Source organism: Centruroides sculpturatus, unplaced genomic scaffold (genome assembly GCF_000671375.1).
Source record: "Centruroides sculpturatus isolate CEXI.00-Female unplaced genomic scaffold, Cexi_2.0 scaffold741, whole genome shotgun sequence".
Classification (NCBI taxonomy): Eukaryota; Metazoa; Arthropoda; class Arachnida; order Scorpiones; family Buthidae; genus Centruroides; species Centruroides sculpturatus.
In genome coordinates this window covers 50917-71685 of record NW_019385067.1, presented here as the reverse complement: position 1 = coordinate 71685, position 20769 = coordinate 50917, and the positions used below count along the sequence as shown (strand labels likewise).

At 25.5% G+C, this 20769-nt stretch overlaps 1 protein-coding gene across 1 annotated transcript in view; it reads right to left on the bottom strand.

Annotated features, from left to right (window-relative positions):
- Window positions 1-18307, bottom strand: part of LOC111634173 (neuropeptides capa receptor-like) — a 64758-nt gene extending 46451 nt beyond the window's left edge. The window contains exon 1 of the mRNA XM_023378879.1: window positions 17997-18307. Coding sequence (XP_023234647.1) covers window positions 17997-18234 — 238 coding nt within the window. The 5' untranslated portion in view covers window positions 18235-18307. The remainder of the gene's footprint in view (window positions 1-17996) is intronic.
- Between the last annotated feature and the right edge of the window lie 2462 nt (window positions 18308-20769).

Genomic DNA, 20769 nt, shown 5'->3' with positions numbered 1-20769 from the left:
TTTCAATTCAAAAATTTTCCCAGAATGGAGTTACATAGATGACCGGCATAACTCTGTTGTTATCAGAAAAAGTGTGATATAGAGGGGAAAAACACTTTTAATTTGAGATCGAGAGCATATATTTTAAATCAAATAAATTAAAAACATGATTAAAAATTGCAGCCAGGCATTATGACGATTTCACAATAATTTTTGCTCGTCTCATATAATTATCAATTTTTGCATCTATTTAATATTATATTTTCCTTTTTAACTTTAAATCTGAAACATCTTTTTTCGTTGTTTTATTTTCCAAAAAACATCACCAATAAATATATTTTCTACAACTCTGTAGTTACCGTTTTTGTTTATGGTGTGTCAATTCCATAAGCTGTATATATTTCTTTTTTGATGTTCTTATATATTTGTTTTATAAATTGTGTTTCAGTTTTATTGTTCTTATAGAATTTCTCAATTTGTTTTATTTTATTCTATTTTTAATGCGAATAAATCTATTGTATATTTACTTGTCTCGTGTTTTTATTTCAATTGGATATAATTCTCGGAATATAATGAAATGTTTTCCTCTTTGTTAACATCTTTCTTTTGTTAATATTTGCTTCAATTAATACAGTATTAATTCCACCAATGTGACGTCTATTTACATAGATCAGATACCTACTTCTAAGAAAATATTTTTGTAAACTATACAATGAAACACGCTGAAAACATTTTTATTCATCGACTTAACAGTCGAAACTTGTCAATAACTTGCGTAACAACAGTATTTTCCTACAGTTTTCTATGCAAAAAATCTATTTAAAAATTAAATAAAACATTCATTCAAATTTATGAAAATTCAAAAAAAGAAATCGAAAAATAAATTTTATTATGAATAATAATTTTTTCATGAAATTCAAATCGAAAATGTTATCAAACATCAAGTAAAGATTCCACATTATTGCAAATGCTTTCATATGTCTATCGATTACTGAAGCAAGATACATTATGTAAATTAGATCTGATTTTTTATACATATATTTTTATAGATAACGACTCATGATATCTATTTTGAATGGTTTTATCAAAAATGCTTTATGAATAGTATTACTCTGTTACTTCTTATAAATCTTATACATCATAAATGATTATAGCTGTAAAGTAAAATGTAAGGAATTTTTAAAATCGGCTTTGCTTTGGATATCTGTCAGTGGTTATTTTAGAAAAGATAAGATTTATGTCCGAATTTCAGTAATCCTGCAGTTAAGTATGAAACCAATAAAAGTAGATTTGCTTTTACAGAAACATATATAAGCGTTATTTATTCTTATGATAATGAAGTTAATTATATTTGAAATTTTTATAAATGTTAAAATTTTCATTAAATTTAATATATTTATTTTCTCAATTATATTTTTGAATGGTTTTTATTTGTTGGATAATAAATAATGTAATAATAATCATAACCTGAAAGTTTTAGCTTTAAAATTTTTTTCAATACAGTTTTTGAGAAACGATTTAAGAGCACAAATTGAGATATAAAAATGTATTTTATTAGCACACTAAATAATTATAATTTCCTTTTCTCTGACACATTAGATTGTCCATCTGTAGCGAACCAGAGTTCATCTTTCAGAATTCTTTTCTAGGTTTATCTAGGATAGTCGGGAAACTTTCTACTTTTTGGGTTTTAATTAAATTTTCTTTTGATGAGTTTCATATTTGATTTTCTTTCGAGCCTGTATTGTCTTCTTAGACTTATAAATTCCCATTGTCGTCCATCTATAAGTCTATCTATCTGTCTATTGTCTCCTCGTCCTTCCTTAATCTCAAGAACGGAGTTAGATAGATGAAACTCAAGACCAGATATGGAAAGCTTATGGGTAGGAACTCCCGATTAACTATATGGGAACTTCCGGTGCAAGCCGGAAGTCATGTTATTTCAATTCAAAAATTTTCCCCTGAAAGGAGTTATATCGACACGATTCTATTTAACAGGAAAAGTATGGTGTACAGGGGCAAGAGGCTACTAATTTTAGGTGGAGAGCATATATTTTAAATTAAATTAATTTAAAATATTGTTAAAGAGCGATTATTTATTGTGAGATCGTCACAACGCCGGGCTGCAATTTTTAATCATATTTTTAATTTATTTCATTTAAAATATATGCTTTACATCTCAAATCAATAGTGTCTTGCCTCTGTACATCATACTTTTCCTTTAACAATAGAGTCGTGCCGATAAAACATTAACTGCTTTCAGGGGGAAACTTTTGAATTGAAATAACGTGACTTCTGTTGCAAATTGAAAGTTCATATAGTCAATCGGGGGCTTTCTGCCTCTAAGGTTTCCATGTCTAGTCTCAGATTTCATCTATCTAATTTCGTTCTCGTGATTAAGGAAAGACGAGTATAACGGACGACAGTGGTAATTTATAGGTCTACAATTTTTTTCAAATTTCAGCCCGGCATTGTGACGATGTCACAATAAATAATTGCTCGTTGTAAATTAAATTTTTCATTTAACACATTGTATGCTTCAAACTTAATTTTAATCAGTACATTTCTGAAAAAAATATCTGATTATTTTCTTTATTTTCACTTCATAAGTTTACAGACAGCTGTTGCATGGCGCATCAGCTATCTTTTCCTTATACAAATGTGGAACTGCAAACTAGAAATAAATTTTTTAGTTTCGATTTTAGTAGCAGCTTTACATTGTGTTTAATTTTTAAAAAGAATCATTTAACTTAGGAAATATGAAAAGAAACATTTGGTAATGTAGTTATCATCGTCAATTTCATCACTGGTCGCTTAATGGTACTCATCAAAAATACATTTACAAACAAAAATAGTAGCTGGTGAACGCTTCCCATCAGATGCCAAAACAGAAATTTGTAGTAATAAAAGATCTCGGCAAATCTTTACGAGCAAGCAAATTAAAAAACTTATTAAATTGCAAAGTACTGAAGGATGGTAAATAGATTTTTGGTCAAACATTTGCCAAGAATATTAAATAACCCGAAAGAATGTTTTCACGCGTTATTTTTATTAAAAACTTTTTATAGTATAACTTATCCATTCAAAACTTAAAACCACAATCAAATAATTATATAAATATATGTAAAAGTTCATAGAATTTAAGTTATATTAAATTAGTTTAATATAAAACTAATATTAATCAGTTTTATATTAAACTAATTAATATAACAAGTTTATAAGATTGTGTAACTTTTTTTTAAATCCAGCAACGAGTTGCTTTACTTTTCCCGGCCAAACTTTTTGTGTATGGTACCATCTGTTAAGCGATTTTATTTTAAAACACTTTTATATTAATTATTATTATAAAGTGGGAAAGTTAATTTTGAGGGTGGAGATGAGTTTTATAAAAAATTGCAAATGCTAATAATCAGAAAATCTTTATTAAGTCTGATTCCACTCGAGGTACAGTACATGCGATCGCTCTCTATCTCCGCATTTCCTTGAACTTTAACCACCAAAATTTAATAGCATTAATGCACCTAATACACAAACTCCCCCACAAAATTTCATAAATTTTCGACAAAAGACACAAGAGTTATTAAGCTTGAAGAGGAATAAAATTGTGCCCCCAGACACATCATACATACAGAAAGAAATCCCAAATTTTTTGTTTATCTTTTACTTCTCGACGTTTCAGGGTCATCTGAGTCCAAAACATGTAAAAATCTGGGAAGGTCATTTTTTACCGATTGCCATACTTTCTTTCTGTTATATACAGTATAACAACCGGAAAAATAAAATGATGTTAGGTCTTTATTATAATATTTTTCGGAGAAAAATTAATTTTCAAACTATAGTTTATCATATAATAAATAAAGGTGTGAGAGGGAAAATGGTATAAGTGGTAAAACAGTTTTATTAGTTAAAAATCCAAAAAGTATTAATTTAAACTAAAAGGACAATAAATGTCAGTAATATGCAAGTAAATATATCTATTTATTTATTTAATTTGATAAAGTATGATTTTTCAATCAATATTAAATTTTAATCACTAATATATTTAAAGTATACTATTTTTCGCTTGTATTTTTCCACTGAACCCTTCAAATGTGTATCGAATTATTTAAAAGTCTAATGTTAATATAATAATCATAAAACTAATAATTACCGAAGAATCCAAGTTCGAGTTCTATCAGAATGGATCTGGTATTTCTCGAGAAACTAACTATAATTAATTTTTAATGGATAAGATTACATTAATTAGGATATAATTTGATGAATCAGTTTGATAACTAAACAACTTAATATTATAAAATTCTTATGTATGGATATAAATTACACATAAGAGGATACGGTGTATTACGTATTATATAATATATACTACAAATCATAATATGATACATTATTTAATATATAACTTTTAAATTTGTACAATACACAGACATATCGTATAATATATATAAGCTAAATACATATAAAATGAAATAAAAATAATATAAAACAGCTGATACTCGAGAAATTTGTCTAGTTTTCTGAGTATCACGCACTTCAATTTAACGCTTGGAATAAGTTTAGATCAACTCATACTTCAACTTATTTTATGATCGAATACCGCATCAAATTTTTTAGAGCAGTTAATCTGTAAATATTACCAAGTGAGAATTTTCTGTTTACTTATGGATGATGTTGCCTGAAGGACTTATCCACAATTCATAAAGCTACAAACTGCATCTCTTCTCTGATAAAGTTTTATTCGTGCTTCGAAAGAACAAGCTACAAAACTTTACAGAAATTAATGTAAAAGAAAGTTTACTAAAACTACTTCGAATCAATTGTTATCGATTTCTCTTATCATTTATTTATTTTTCGCTACACATTTCAATATTTTCCTCATTAAAGACGGTGGATTTATTCTGATTTCGAAATACTGTATTTTAATAGTATATTTCTGCTAAAAATATTGAATTAATTCATTCATTTACTACAATGAAAGTAAAATATCATTCCAAATTGTAATAGACAAGCTTTAGATTAACGATATCTTATGATTTATGAAATTAATTCATACTTCATAGAGTTTTTAAAGAGCCAGGACATTAAACAATTTGTTTACAACGAAATTTTCTTTATACAACGGATTTTAGAAATGATTATAATGAATAAATTAAAAAATAAACTAGGTAAAATATTATTATACATATATTATTAAAATATATATGTATGTATGTATGTACAGTACATAAAAGAAATTGAATAAAATTTATACTTTTATAATAGGGCTGATAAAATAGCACGAATCAAAAGATTATTATTCTATATGATTTTATTGGGCAGCATTATTTACTAAAATGAGAAGCATTTTTTTGGATATTAATAAAATTTTTTACGTAATTATGTATTATGCTTTAAATGTACTAAGTTCCTCCTGTTATACATACTGCAGTAGTTTTTCAAATGAACCGAATAAAAATTTAGCAAACAGAAATACAAATGAAAAGAATATGCAGTAACAAAAACATATAAAAAGGATACTTAGAAATGTTTTTATATTTTACCTTCTCATAAATAAAATTTTTCGATAATAATAAATTCCAGAACTTTTTTCTTTTTAAGAAAATCCAAATTTTTTCATTTTCAGGAAAGAAACATTTCGACTCGTCTTTTCTTATATCCTTTAACAACAGACAGACAAAAACATTTGTGTAGCTAGAAAAATCGCTGGAATTCAATCTAGTGAGTGGCATTACCAAACTGTTTCTGGTCATTTAAATCCTTTTTTCTTTTTTTATGGTACAGTGCTGTCTACTGTACTGCCTTCCTCTTGTTACAACCAAAAGTATGAACTAATTTTTCCTAGGCTATTCTTTTCCATGTATATTCCCTGAATTTTATTATGTTATCTACTAATCGATTCTCCTAAAACAAGATATTAACAGTAGTTTGAGAAATTTAAGAGTTTCTATGTATATGATACAGATGTGTATATGTGATGCTGTCTCTTCGTATACAGTTATACATAAACTACACTTTATATTGTAGTATTAATTAAAAAGTCTGGTTTTCACAACTACAAAATAATAATCTCGGGTGATTTATTTTTTTAATAAAATTAGCAAAAATTGTAACAAAAAAGCCAAGACGACAATTATATTTTGTAAAGTTTCTACAAGAAAATAATTGAAGAAAAAACAGAAATTCTTTGTCTTACAGAAAGATGAAGAATTCCTTCGTTATCTTCAATTCTTATCTTGTAAAAACTTTTTAAACTTATAATTGTTGCCCTGGCATTTTTACTAATTTTATTAATGTTAATACACATATTTTTATGATTTAACCATCGTCGAAGGAAACTTTATCTTACGTGTTTTACATATTGATGGAGATAAGAGCCTAAAATAAAGGGTCGATTCCGCCGCAAGACTGTTTGTTCCTCAAGTGTACCTCGTATATGGACGAAAGATGAAGAATTTCTATGTTTTATTCAATTATTTCTTGTTAAATTCTATTAAAAAATCACACTAATCAACTAAAATCAAATTGGTTCATTGATATAATGTTTAATTATTTGGTTAAGCGATGCATAAATTAATTCATGATTAAACGATTAAAAAAACCAATTATTTCATTAGAAGACTGAAACTTACACAGTGACTGTATGAAGTTATAAATTCACAATATAAAATATTTCTATAATAGTCATGTTATGTTTAATTTCAATTGAAAAAAAGTTAAATGCATAGAAGTGTTAATGGTTTAATCTTTCGATTTAGAATCAACCAAAGATTAGCATTTTCTACAATAAAAAGAGCTATTTTTTAAGACTTATTGAATATGCAACTTAAACCAAAGTTCATTTTATATTAAGCAATTTAATGATAAGTTTTAATACAGTTTCATAAAAATAAGTAATAATTTTATAGTTTCTCATAAATTTTATTCATTTTCTATAAGCAGTCTACAAAAACATGTATTACTTATAGATACTTCAACGTTTACGTAGCAATAATTTAATACTTTATTGCCGTAAATTTGTCATATATAGCTATTATACAAACAAATAAAAATATCTTAAATAATTAATGAAAATTTAGACATTAAGGTTTAAAATTTTCAAACATTGAATAGATTTGTTTCTAAATACACGCTCATGTTTTAAATTTATTGAAACTTTATTATAATTATTCGATCAAAAATTTGATAAGTTACTAAAATTATAATATAGTAAATTATTAATTGCTATCTTGCTCAAACGTAATAAAGGCAATATAATAAGCATTAAAATTACCTGCATATGAGACTTAGTAGTCCAGTCGTTAAAAGTATCAGATTCATAAATATTCACAATATCTCATTAGTAATATTTAGCATTACATCATTAACATTATAGCTTCTTGAAATGGTTAATAATCATTAGTATACTGTAGTTTACTAAAGATATTAATCATCAGAATTAATTTCACGCCACTTATCTATAGTTTTATAAAAGTATTAATGGAACTGTCAAACTTGGTCGAAGAATACAATATAAAGTATACTTTTTTCCCAAGTAATTATCCACTTTACTTGAAATTCTTATTAAAATACCGCAAATGAAACCGCATCTTCTCGAAGCAAGACTTTTTCTTATTACTAAACTTCTCGGATTACTTTCGATAATTTTCTGTTTGTGTATATTTTGTACAGAAATTGGCTATCGTGTTTAACGTCTTGATAAGCAATTTGTTGGATTGAAAAAGTTAAGAAGATAAAAAAAATTTTTGCTTTATTAATTATAAGAGTTTTACAAAAAGTTTTATTTGATTTAATGACTCGATAGCCTTAAGGCTAGGCTAGGGCTAAGAAATCGATGGAAAAATTGTTCAGAAGCACGAAAATCATTCGCATGACTTGTCGAAGATTTTAAATCGCTGAAATTAAGAATATTTATATTCAGATTATAATTATAATAGAATATTTATAGAGCTGTTTTCATCATAAATTAAACAGATTCTTAAAATAGAAAAAAAACCGAAACAGTTCTCCATAATAAGATTTTAAAAAACTTCATAAGAAGAAAACAACTCTGTTTACTTTGGATACATTTTTGACGATAATGATGCAAGACGAACAGAAATTGTTTCAATAAAGCATATTTTAAAATTTCGATACATTGAAATTATCTTATAAATATTTATATTATTGATTTATTTGTGGTACATAAATAGTTTGTTTCTATAAATCGCTTTAAATTAGGAAACTATAACAGAATTTTATGAATTAAATTATAAGTGGAATATTAGTTAATGGTATTGACATTAAGTGCAAAAAGTAAACCACGACACTAAAGTATTATCTGAATTAAGATGATGTTATTTTTACGTGAGTCTCAACATTGATCTTTATCAATGCCAACAAGATCAACAAGGATTCATGCTATAGGTCATAAAGAGCAATTTGTTTCTTGTACGCGTGAGAAATTCTACGACGACGACGACGACGACACAACGACGAAGAGAGATCGATCTCTCTTCATTTTAAACATTACATTTAACTATAAAATCGATTGGAAAATATAAAACGTTAAAATTTCCTACGTACAAAAGTTAAGTAACAGGAATTAAATTATGAGCTTGTCAAGCTTCTGTATTTTTGGAAGCTAATTATGAATACAGGGATTAGTTCTAAATGCGATAAACACTCCAGTCGACTCAATCATTCTATTTATTACTAACCACGGTAAAAACACTTGGGAGTCGAGTCGGTGATGACTCAAATCATTCTATTTTTACTAACGCGGAAAAATTCTGATGAAGGTTCGTAACCATCCAGCTTACCATTATCTACTAAGGGAAAGTAACTCGCCTTTACGTATTTACACTAACCATTAACGAAAGTAACGTGGGATGGCCCGGAACCTCCATTCAGTTTACATTAACTAGTACGAAGAAAATACTTGCAGCTGATAGTTGTTCCGCTTGTCAGAACCACGGAAAAATTGTCTTGTAAGAAACTAAGAAATCCTAAAAATGGACTTATCTTTTTTCAGAAGACGGTAAAAATAAATGGATAATTTATTGTTTATTTTACAGAAGGAAGCCAAAAGAGATTAATTTTTTATTTTTTCTGTTGTAATTCTAACTTCCAGAATAGCTTATACCCTGTACTTTATAGTTTCTTACTGAACATATTTTTTAGTTCATTTTGTTCAAACTTTGCTTTTCTTGATAAAAATAACAGAATAATAGAATATTGAATAATAGATTTAACTAAACACATCAACGTCTATAGCAACATTATGTGATCAGAAGAAGCAAGAACTTAGCAAGAATTGATCTCTTCATCCAGGCGACATGGCTCGAAGCCGTTTGTCTGAGAAAAAGTGTAGAAAATTCATCCAATATCCTCATAAAAATTCGTAAAAGAGATATCGTTATATTTAATCAAATCCAATTTCGCTTATTTGATTCAATATTTAAGAAAGAAAATACACGGTTAATCACTAGTATTTTTATTTATTAAGTCAAAAAAAAATTCCTTTAGTAGATGACGAGAATGGAAACTATCTGGAAATGTTCTTAAATTGATGGATTTACTGTAACGTTGTTTGGCATCTTTTTTAACTCTTCACTATATTCAATTTCTTCCTTTGGTACGTGATACGAAGCTTAATGAGTCTGACATGTGCAGTCGAGTATCTTATCTAGTCCACTCAGGAATATTTTATTTGCCACTTCCTGTTTCCATTTTCCTATTCATTTAATAAATTTATTCCTCTATGCTTTATTCTTTGTTCTAGTTTCGTATCCTAGTTTTATTTGCAGAATGTACTGTACACTACATGTATTTAAATCGATTTAGTAACACACTTTCGGCAATAATCCTAGAGATATATTAAGAAAGGAAGAATTTAAAGGTATTAAGAAAGCTTATTTATGAAATTTTCTCCAATTGTCCTCATTACATGACAGCAACATCTTGTTCTAATCCTGATATTGTAATTCCTGAGAGGACTATATGCAATCTTAATTAAGCTTATCCTAATGTATTATTCATTGTGAAGATGATTTAAATAAGTTAATTTTAATATTGTAATGTATAGAGAAGAGAAAATTACACAACTTTTCATCCCCCTTGACCGAAAGCAATGATGATAATGCTTAATAATTATTTTCACTCTTGTATATTTAGCATCACACTTTGGCTGTTGTTCATGATCTACACCGTATCGAGCCAATAAATTGGCTTTTATATAATTAAATATAACTTTTTAACCGTCCGGGACAACTTTATCGGATTAATGACAGTATTTATTACACCGTAATTGAAAGAAAAAGTAATTTTTCATGCAATATGTTTTCCTTTCATACTTCACAAATTCAATGATGCGTAATACCTTGTTGTTTATGGTTGATTCAACAACCTATCAACTTCAACTATCATTTATCATTATGAAGCAATTTTGCTATATAAACTAGGAAAAGCGGAGATAATCATGATAATTTTCCAATTCAAAGATAATTTTACATTATTATTTAACAAGTATCGTTGAACTATAATCGAAAACTAACCAAGCATAAACCATTCATTACTTTAATCATTCTAATAGAGACAATTTAGTTAATTTCCTTTTCGAAAAAATAATAAGAATCATTTATAATTACAATAATTGAAATTTAATAAAGAAAATTTTGTATATATTCAAAATATAACAGAAAAATCAATTTGGAATGTGAAATTTAGCGATTACCTCGTTTAGAAAAGTGATAAAAAGTATATATTCAATTTAAGAATATTACATCTAAATATATTCCTTTCACTTAATAATATTTTATCTGATGAAAGATGAAAGAAAACGACTGTACAAGAATAGGTTTCGTTCTTAAATTGGCAATATCTCAAATTCTATTTTTAAAGAGTACAAAGTGTTTAAGTGAAGTGCAAAGTTTAGTCTATTAGCAGCAATTTTTTCTCCATATTAACAGATATAATACACCGTTACTAAGGTAAATAAATTCTACATAATAGGTAAAGGGTATTGTATCTAATAATGTAATGTATAATCGATATCGTGGCTTTTACTATTATCTAAAATTACTTCAACATATTACGCTCAGTATGAAGTTATGAATTGTACAGTATTGGCTTACACTTGTATTCATTCTTTATATGTTTATGTATTTAAAATACTAATTAGCTATAAACTTATAGTGATGATTTTACAGCTGTTTTCTTAATATTTTGCTAATTTAAAGTGTATTTTATATGAAGATTATCGTAGCGAAATTATAACTCACTTAACTAACGTTAACGATATATAAATGAATAATCATAGAAGTGTTAACCATTTTTAAATATTTTATTAAGTACAGGCGAATAAAAATTAGATATAAGGTTATTTATGTCATAACTATAAATAATTGAATAGTTATCGAATTAACTTTAGCCCATATTGATCGAAGAGAAGAGTCGAATTGATCCAATGGTACACGTAGCCCCATAGAGTTTCTTGACCTTTCATTCATAAAATAAACTCTTTTGACACCAAAACAGAAAAGTCTCGATTGCTATAAGCTTAATTGCCGCCGTATGATAGACAATAATAATGAGTTATGATATGCGAAGGTTGTTAAGTTCTTCAGTCCGAATGATAATAAGATGAAAAGATTAATTCCATGTAAATGCCAAAGTGAAAAAAGGAATTGTGGAAAAGCAGAATTAAGAAAATCTGATGAAGTGGAAGAAAATAGAATCGATTTTGAATCCACTTTAAAAGTGTTTTTCTTTGCCATTTAGAAATTCTCAGAATTCAAAAAGTTGCGAAGCTAATTACTTTCTATTTAGAAAATAATCAATGAATGACTTTAAAATAAACACACTTGAAAAGTAAATAAATAAATTAATTAATATTTTAATATTCTTTTCTAGAAATCGAAGTTAAACTATAATTTTTTTTAGTTTAATTATTATTACATTTAATAATAAAACAGTCAATATTTGCTTACTTAAAGATTTATTGTTTAAAATTAACGAATTTTATTGTAATTGTTAAATAGTGATAATGAAATTTATTTTTAATTAAAAATCGTAAAATTGTATTAAAATTTTCTTTATCGAAATTACATTATTTAAGATCTAATTAACAATAATTTGTTGACTTGAATGAAGATTAACAATTTTAAAATAAATCTAAATACTAATCGGATCAAAAAATTAATTGTTAATTCCTGAATTTTTTTTAAATTTTATCAGTTTTTTATAGCTTTAAATACATTTAAATTTAATTAAATAATTGATACCATTTAATTAAATTTCGAAGGAGAATAAGGGATATTGAATAATAAATTTGTTTAAATCTTTTAAAATAAAAAAAAAGAAATGAAATCATTGGAATCAACGTTCTATTTTAATAATTTTCTATAAAATGCTTAAATTTTTTGACATAAAACTCTTTACTTTTATTGGAAATTAAATTTACATCGAATTCTTATCCATTCGATTATATGAACCAGCTGCGACAAATGCTTTCCAGCAAAATTCCTTACCAATTACGATTAAAATGCTGCAAAAATACTTAAATGAAGGTAGATCTTATGCAGAATGTAAAGGAAATTATTAAATTCTGAAAGTCATTATCTAATAATTCCATATTTTCGTTAATCGCTTACGATACATTTCAAAAATCTATTTGTCTTAACCAAATAAACATCTCTTTAATCTCATCCAGAAATTAAATAAAAATCTGTAACTAACTCGAACATAAAATCCTATTTTATAAATATTTTATCCACGAGTAAATATTTGCTGTATATGACCTTCACGTTGCAAATATTTTCATTGTAGTTTAGGCACATTAACCAGTTCTTAACTATTTACAAAAGCATTTATATCTATATAATTTATATGCCATCCTTTCCTGTTATTTTCTGTTGTTGTTTATCCTTATTTGTCACATATCTATGATGTCTCTTACAAATAAGGATATGTTTTATATGTCTACTTTATTAATCTAATCTGAGTTTTTATGGTTCAAGGTCTCTTCAAGATTAATCTACACAACATCGAATTTTTATCTGAAAATCATTTGTAATTCTGAGCTTTTTTTAATCATAGTTTACAAACATTTTTGATGTACTTTTTTATGTTTGTTTGACTGATTTAAAGTAAAATAATTAAATAAAGAGTATTTTTTTTTACTTTTAACATGGCATAAAAATCGTTTCAGTCTATTGTTTTGTCGCATAAATTCTGTTAGAAAAATATTGTTTTATATGTTAATACTGTTTTAAAATATGTAGATTCTTTAATCCTCTTTCTATTTTTTAAAAATCAAACAAATGTTCGACTTATTTCGTATAACCATTACTTTTATTTCCTATTTTACATAATCGCCTAACGCAATCTTCTATGATAAATGTCGCTAAAAATCAAAAGTAACGCTCAGTAAATTAAAATATTAAATTAAATGAAACCGCAAATTAATTTCTTTCGTATAAACAAAAGAGATTAATTTTCTCTATTTTAAAAAAAGTTATAAGTAAATGAAAATTAACGAAGCATATAAAACATTTTCAAAATTTCTTCTTGCTTGATATTAACGAGTTGAAGTTTATCAAATTCATTTTCTTTAATTATATTTGAATAAATAAATATATATTTATCAGGAAATTGGTATTTGTCTTCCTTTTTAGATACTGACTTTAAGTAAATAAGATTTTGTGTAACGAATCTGCCATATACTTATACAGTTTCTACAAACTACTAATGCATTTATACTACTTTAAAATATATTTTCTGGTAAGTAAATAATGATAAATATCGATAAACATAAACATCAATAATATATACCAAAAGAACTCGATAAATAAGACATTTCTTCGATAATAAAATTTATATGATATTGATCGTAATAGAAGACGAATAAAAGAATATAGTCTCGTCGTCTAATTCAATAGAAAATTTAATGTAGATTCAATATTTCTCGTGTTTAAACATCCTAATTTATGTTAGGTGTATTTAATATATTTACATGTTGATCTGAATTCCAATAACAAATGATATTAAACATGTTACGCCCTTTATAGCGTAGCAACAATTATAGACTTCGTCGTAACCTAACAGTCGACGTTGTCACGTTCCAGTAATTCTTTTATTTACGAGAATAATTAGATTTTTATATATTCATGTAAAATGCACCAATTCCATAAAATTTCACCAAAGGGAGATAAACAGGATAAGATTTTTTCGATCAGGATGTAAACAAGAAAGTTAACTTCCCTGTAATCTTCTTGCAGGGGGGAGTTAAAACCGTGTTTGGATGCCTTGAGAAATTTAAAACCCAATTTCGACTTTATGGTCTCTCTTACAAAGTTTCAAAATGTAAACTTACTTCAACATTATTGAGAAGTTTTATACTTTTATTCTTATAAACCGTAATGTTTTATAAAAGACTTAGTTTATGCAGAAAGAAAAATAATAAAATATATTTTATTGAAATATTCCAATGTTTATAATATAAACTAGAAAAACTATTTCGTTATTTTATCGATAAAATTCCAGTAAACATAAAAACATTTGTTAATAATTTATTGCCTTAAGCGTATATTATTTTTCAAGAATTCGTCCATTCACCTATTACTATCGAAATTTTTAAATTGCGTACTAAGATAAATATAAATTAAAGTTTTAGATATCATTATTGGAAGAGTATTGATCATTTTCTTCATTCAATATCTACTGATAATCCTCGTAAAGATAGTACAGAATATATTGGCAGGTGTGTCAGCGAGATTCGTATAGAATTTAAAATACAATGGCTTGTGCACTACACGCATCTATATCTTTCTCTAATTGAAACTTGATTCACGTTCTAAAAATATATCAACTTTAAGATTTAAACAACAGATTTTTCGGGTGTCACCGGTTATTTATACAACAGCACGCAAAAAAATAGAGGAAAAACAAAAAGCTACATTTCTAAGTTAGCGTTATTTATTTGTAAAAAATATATTAAATTTTCTTCTTTTTAGATTAAATAGAATTACTAAAAATGGAAATTAGGTCCACTTAAAGTATTTTTAATAACAAACATTCTAATAATAGAAGATATAGATTTTTCTCATTAGCATGTGCTATTTTCGTCCGTAACAATAAATTACTGTTACGTGAATAATTGAATAGAGTCTTAATATCTGAAATATTCATTATTTACAACTATTAAGGACAAAATTTACATTTCATAAAATCCGAGAAACTCGAGTTCAAATCTAAATTTTCTTTAGTAAATACTATTTAAATCTTCATAAAAACTACAAGTGTATCAACAGTTAATGTTATTTAAAAGTATAATATATCGATTATTAAAATAGAAGAGGTTAAAATAGCATGAAAAAGATGGTATTTTTCAGAAATGATTATTATTTGAAACAGTTTCGTCCCTCTTATGTCACCGACTGTCACTTTTGTGTCAAATGTACCAAAAAAATGCTGACAATTCGTGATTCATACGCTCTATGTAGCACCTAACTAACTGAAGAAGAGATACATGCAGAAAATAAATAGACTCGACTTCTATACCTTGTTTTCTTCTCTAGAAAATGTTTTCTTAGTACAAAAAACAAAGACAGATATGGATAAATTGTAAAATATGTACATTTTTTTTATCATATGGGCGTTACAGATAAAAATTTTCACTCGTACTCAATGTAAAAAAATGTGATTTATTCCTTTGTAAGGAACATGTTATGAATTCCAAAATGGTATCTTCTGTTACGCCGTTTATCATGTTGATCTCGCATTCAGGAACAAAGGACATTCAATTCTTACCGCGCCACTTAGGATCTCTTTAATAAATTATCATAAAATTTGAAAAATTGTAAAATAATTCATCTCTGAAAGAGCAAAAATACATTTATAATTAATATAAATTTCATTATAATTTGTTTGCATAATTTCGTGCTCGACTGAAAGTGAATGCATAGGAAGATAAATGGGTTCGATTTTGATAAAAACGATAACTTATTTTGACATCACATTTTTATTTATTTATGATACATTGTATCTAACGATAGAGTTCATATTTATATATTTTTTTAATATAAACATTAATTATAATTTAGTAAAAATATTGATTTTAAGCATTAAGGATCTTTGAATGATAGTGATTATAGTTTAAGATTAGAAATAGAAGCGTACTAAATTATTTAATATGAAAATAAATTAATTAATTAAATAACTCCAAAATATAATAGACTTAAATATATCATTGTAAGTAAGTTTGTTAGAAAATTAAATATTTAAATACATATATATATGTTAAGTGATTGAATCAAAAGAATTTTTGACGTTGATGAAGAATTTAAAATGAAATACTGAATATTAGAAATGTAATTTATGCCAAAGTCGCACAAAATACAATTTTTATAAGTTTAAAATCAATTTTTATTGTTTGAATTTGAAAATATTTTATGGAAATATGAATTATAAATTATAAAATCATGAAGTTTTCAATATTAATTTTTTAAAAATATTCTGCAACGTTTTCTTTTTTTGAAGCTATTTGCTTTTAGCTTATTACTAATTCAATTCTATTATTTAACTAACAATTTTTAATTTAATTTAATTTTATAATAGGATTAAATTATCTTAATTAAAAATTTGAAAAGTATCCAAAGTAGATAAAGTATAATTTAGCAATTTACTATGAAAAGCGAAAATAAAGCAGTAAAATCGATCATTTCGACACATTTAAACAGGGAAAAAAATTCCATTAAATGGTAAGAGGAAACAAGAGATCAATTACTTCCACAATAATGACAAACCAAAGCGTAATTAGCATAATTACAACAACAATTAAATTTGAAAACGTGAAATGGTTAGTTAAACATCCTTTAAACGAGGGTATTAACCTTTAACTACATATTTTTAGATTAATAAAATATATATATATTCGAAACAGAATGTAAGATAATCGCAACCAATACATTCCACGTGGAAATCAATTTATTTTCAGATACGTCGATATAGATTTTTCTTTTCTGTATTATTATTATTTGTCAACGTTACAGTCACGAATCTTTCGAATTATATTAAGTATTTCTTGATCTTCGCACTGAATTTAATTTATTAAAGTCTTGTTTACGATTGTCTTCCTTTATTTAAGACGAAAATGCTTTACAGATTGACAATTTTCTTCGACTTGTTTCCGGGCCAGAAACTTTAATGTTATAGAAAGCTTGATGAAATTTCTTACACTTATCTATGAGTATTTTGACCAGAAACAAGATGACGAAATATGTTTGGCACTATCTACTTCATACTTTACTAAAAAAATTATTATTTTCCTGGTATCAGAGGATGTAACGAAGATTTTTTTTTTTTAATTTAAATAAAAATAAAATACTCTTTAAAATTCACTTCTTGAATTTGGTTTAAATTTATTAGTAAAAATATATATATATATTTTTATCATGATCACATTTAATGATTTTCAACTTCTTTAGCCAAAGTTAAAAATATGTTCCAAATGACACTAAGTATTGACTTCTTTTTTTATTTTGAAAAATATCGTCATTATCTCTAAATATACTCTTCATCAATTACAGAAAAAAAAATGTCTTCCGAACACGTGTTTTTCGAAAATTGTCGATTTCATTCGAAATTGAAATCGACAAAATATCTATTTCGCGTGCACGTTCGTTCTCGAGTGAGATGCGTTTCCTGATTGGATAATAACTTCACACGTAAAATAAAAAGATAATAAAAAAACGATACATATTAGCACGTGACTTTTGGCAACCGGTTTAAAAATTTTAAGTTTTAAGTGCCCTTGAAGAGACTTATAATTTTAGAATAATTGCTAATTAATAAACAAATTTTTTTCTCAATCTACTATACAATAAATTTATTACTTACTATTACTATTATTATTATTATTAAACTATTTCAATTGATGTATATTTAATTTTGATACTTTAAACTTCTTAATAACAATACTCCAAACTCCTCAAGCATATTTAATAATTCATTTTAAATGTGAAAAAATCAATTAAACTACTTACCAAATATTAGAATTAGTAAGTCAGAAATGGCCAATGAGAATAAGTAATAGTTTGTGGGTGTTTGAAATTGCGAATTTCTTGCAATCACTAAACATACAACAGCATTACCGATCACTCCACTGATAAATATTAAAACATAAACAACTGTAATTGGTACAACCACGGAGGAGGGTAAATGTTGTGGGCCAAGTCTAATCTCTAAATATTCTTTCAGGGTGGAATTTGATCGACTGTCCATGTTTTTGCTTCAATCGACACTCATTTGAGACGACCAAACCACTTGCAAGACCCGAAAGAACTGATACAATAATTCGCTTATTACCCACTAGAGGGCACGACGGGCGCTGGGTATGATGTTACTTTCGGGAAATAGAATAACTTTCATAATGTCTTTTTTTACAATTTTTTTTTATTTTTCGAAAATCAATTTTTGTATTGGAATCGAGAAAACAATACAATTTTTCTTATTTACCTCACTGAAATCGGTTTTAATTTTTTATGATATCTTTTAACATCCTTAGAAATTAATGACTGGAAATCTGCTATTAAAATTTAAAAATTTTATCTAATTTATAAGATTAACACGTAAAAACAATTTTAAATTAATTAAAACACGTATGTAAATCAATATTGCTATTAATTTCATTAAAAATTTAATCCAGGAAGCGCTGGAATATAAATAAAAAGATGCAATTTATTTGGGCAATTTATAAAAAAATGTATAATTTAAGTAAATTTTTATACAGATTATTTTATTATTTAGAACGTAAACACCTCGCTTTTTTATTATAAATTTATATTCCGCGTGAATTATTAAGCTACGTCAATAAATCAAGGATGAAGTTCAATTTGTTTGACCTTCAATTTTCTTATCGTTACATAAAAGAAATTGGCACGATTAAAGATTTATTGCAATCGATAAATAACTTTATCCTATATATATATAATTTTTTTATTTTGAAAATCTTTAATATACTTTTTAAAAAAAATAATATTATACTATTAATTTTTTCTTGAATTATTTGTCTTCTTGTGTGGTAGAGTNAGAAATTGGCACGATTAAAGATTTATTGCAATCGATAAATAACTTTATCCTATATATATATAATTTTTTTATTTTGAAAATCTTTAATATACTTTTTAAAAAAAATAATATTATACTATTAATTTTTTCTTGAATTATTTGTCTTCTTGTGTGGTAGAGTTGGGAGAAGAACGAGACATAAAATAGCTGTCGGGTCCCATTTTAGTGCAAAGAAAATGGCGTTACATCAATTTTAGTGTCAAGATCAGTGTCCTAGTTCCACATTAGAAAACATATGGATTATATATTTAAATATATAAGTTGTAGCATTTGAAATTTGTTAACAATGTTGCTATTTACTTTTCATTTTGTGAAATAAACCAGATTATAAATATCGATCCGTTTCAATTAACATTTAGTATAATTTTCTATAGGTTTGTTTTTCTAAGTCCCCATGTGTGTTTATTTAATTTACAGAACCCGATGAGGAATATTTACTTAATTTTCTCTGTCTCTCTCATCACGCAAGAATTCCTAAATCTTGATTTATCGCCAATTGATTCCTACAGATTAATAAGAAATTAATGAGATTAATTCGTTTATTTTCTATTAATAAATCTTGTAGTGAAAGTTTAATTTGATACGAATTGAATTATATAATTTTACTGTATAAAACAGTAAAATTAACAGGACTTTTTTTAATAAAGTAGAATATTAATTAAATTTATTTATTTTATCACATATAAAATAAAAAAATTACATTAGTTATGGTTTAAATGGCTTTATCAGTTAAATTATATACTTTAAATGTAAGAAAATAGAGTTTTTTTGCATTAAAGTATATAATTTTACTGAAAATAACGAGATGATTCGGTCCATTTGTTTACAAATGGAATCATTTTTCTATTATTTTTACCACTGAAAAACAATATTTTTTCTTGATAAATAGAAAACATCTCATTTTTGTTTTAAAAATAAAAAATATTATTATTACGTTTCTTTTATTATAATAAATAAATTTTTAATGGCAATTATTAGAAATTATAATGATTGACAGAGTAATTGTAATGCAATAATGTTATCATTAATTTAATTTATTGCCATTAAAAATATAAAAGTATTTTCTATTATTTTATTGAACTGATTTATTATGAACTGGAGTACAAAAACAAAGAGAATAATAGTTTAAAATATTTAAAATAAGCATTTTAAATTACAATGATTATTAAAATTTATTTCAAATAATTAATTCTGTTGAATTAATGCCCTTATATTTTTAAATTACGTGCATTTAAATATTAATACTATAATGTGTTTCTAACATTAATAATTAAAATTTTTATATCTTTTAAGCATTTAATACTTATAATTTCCGTCCATTTAAAAGTATTTAATGCAATAACTATAATAAATCCATTAAATATAAAATTAATTTATATAATTTTTAGATTTTTCACTTTATTAGACAATAGTTAAGATGCACGAATGCATTTTTATAGAAATTTAAAATTAAAAAAAGAAAAATAATTGCACGAAAGAAACAAAATGTTATTCTACAAAATTTTATGTGCAAATTACGAAAGTAAATTATGTAAAACGCAAATGTCGATTTAAATTTATAAAAAGGTGAACAAAATAAACTTAAAATAGTTGAGAAATGAATAAATTTCACTTTCAAAAAACTACTTTCTCTTGTCTTTTACATGTTAAAAGACAAAAGAAAGTAATTAAAGTTGCTAAATAAAAAGT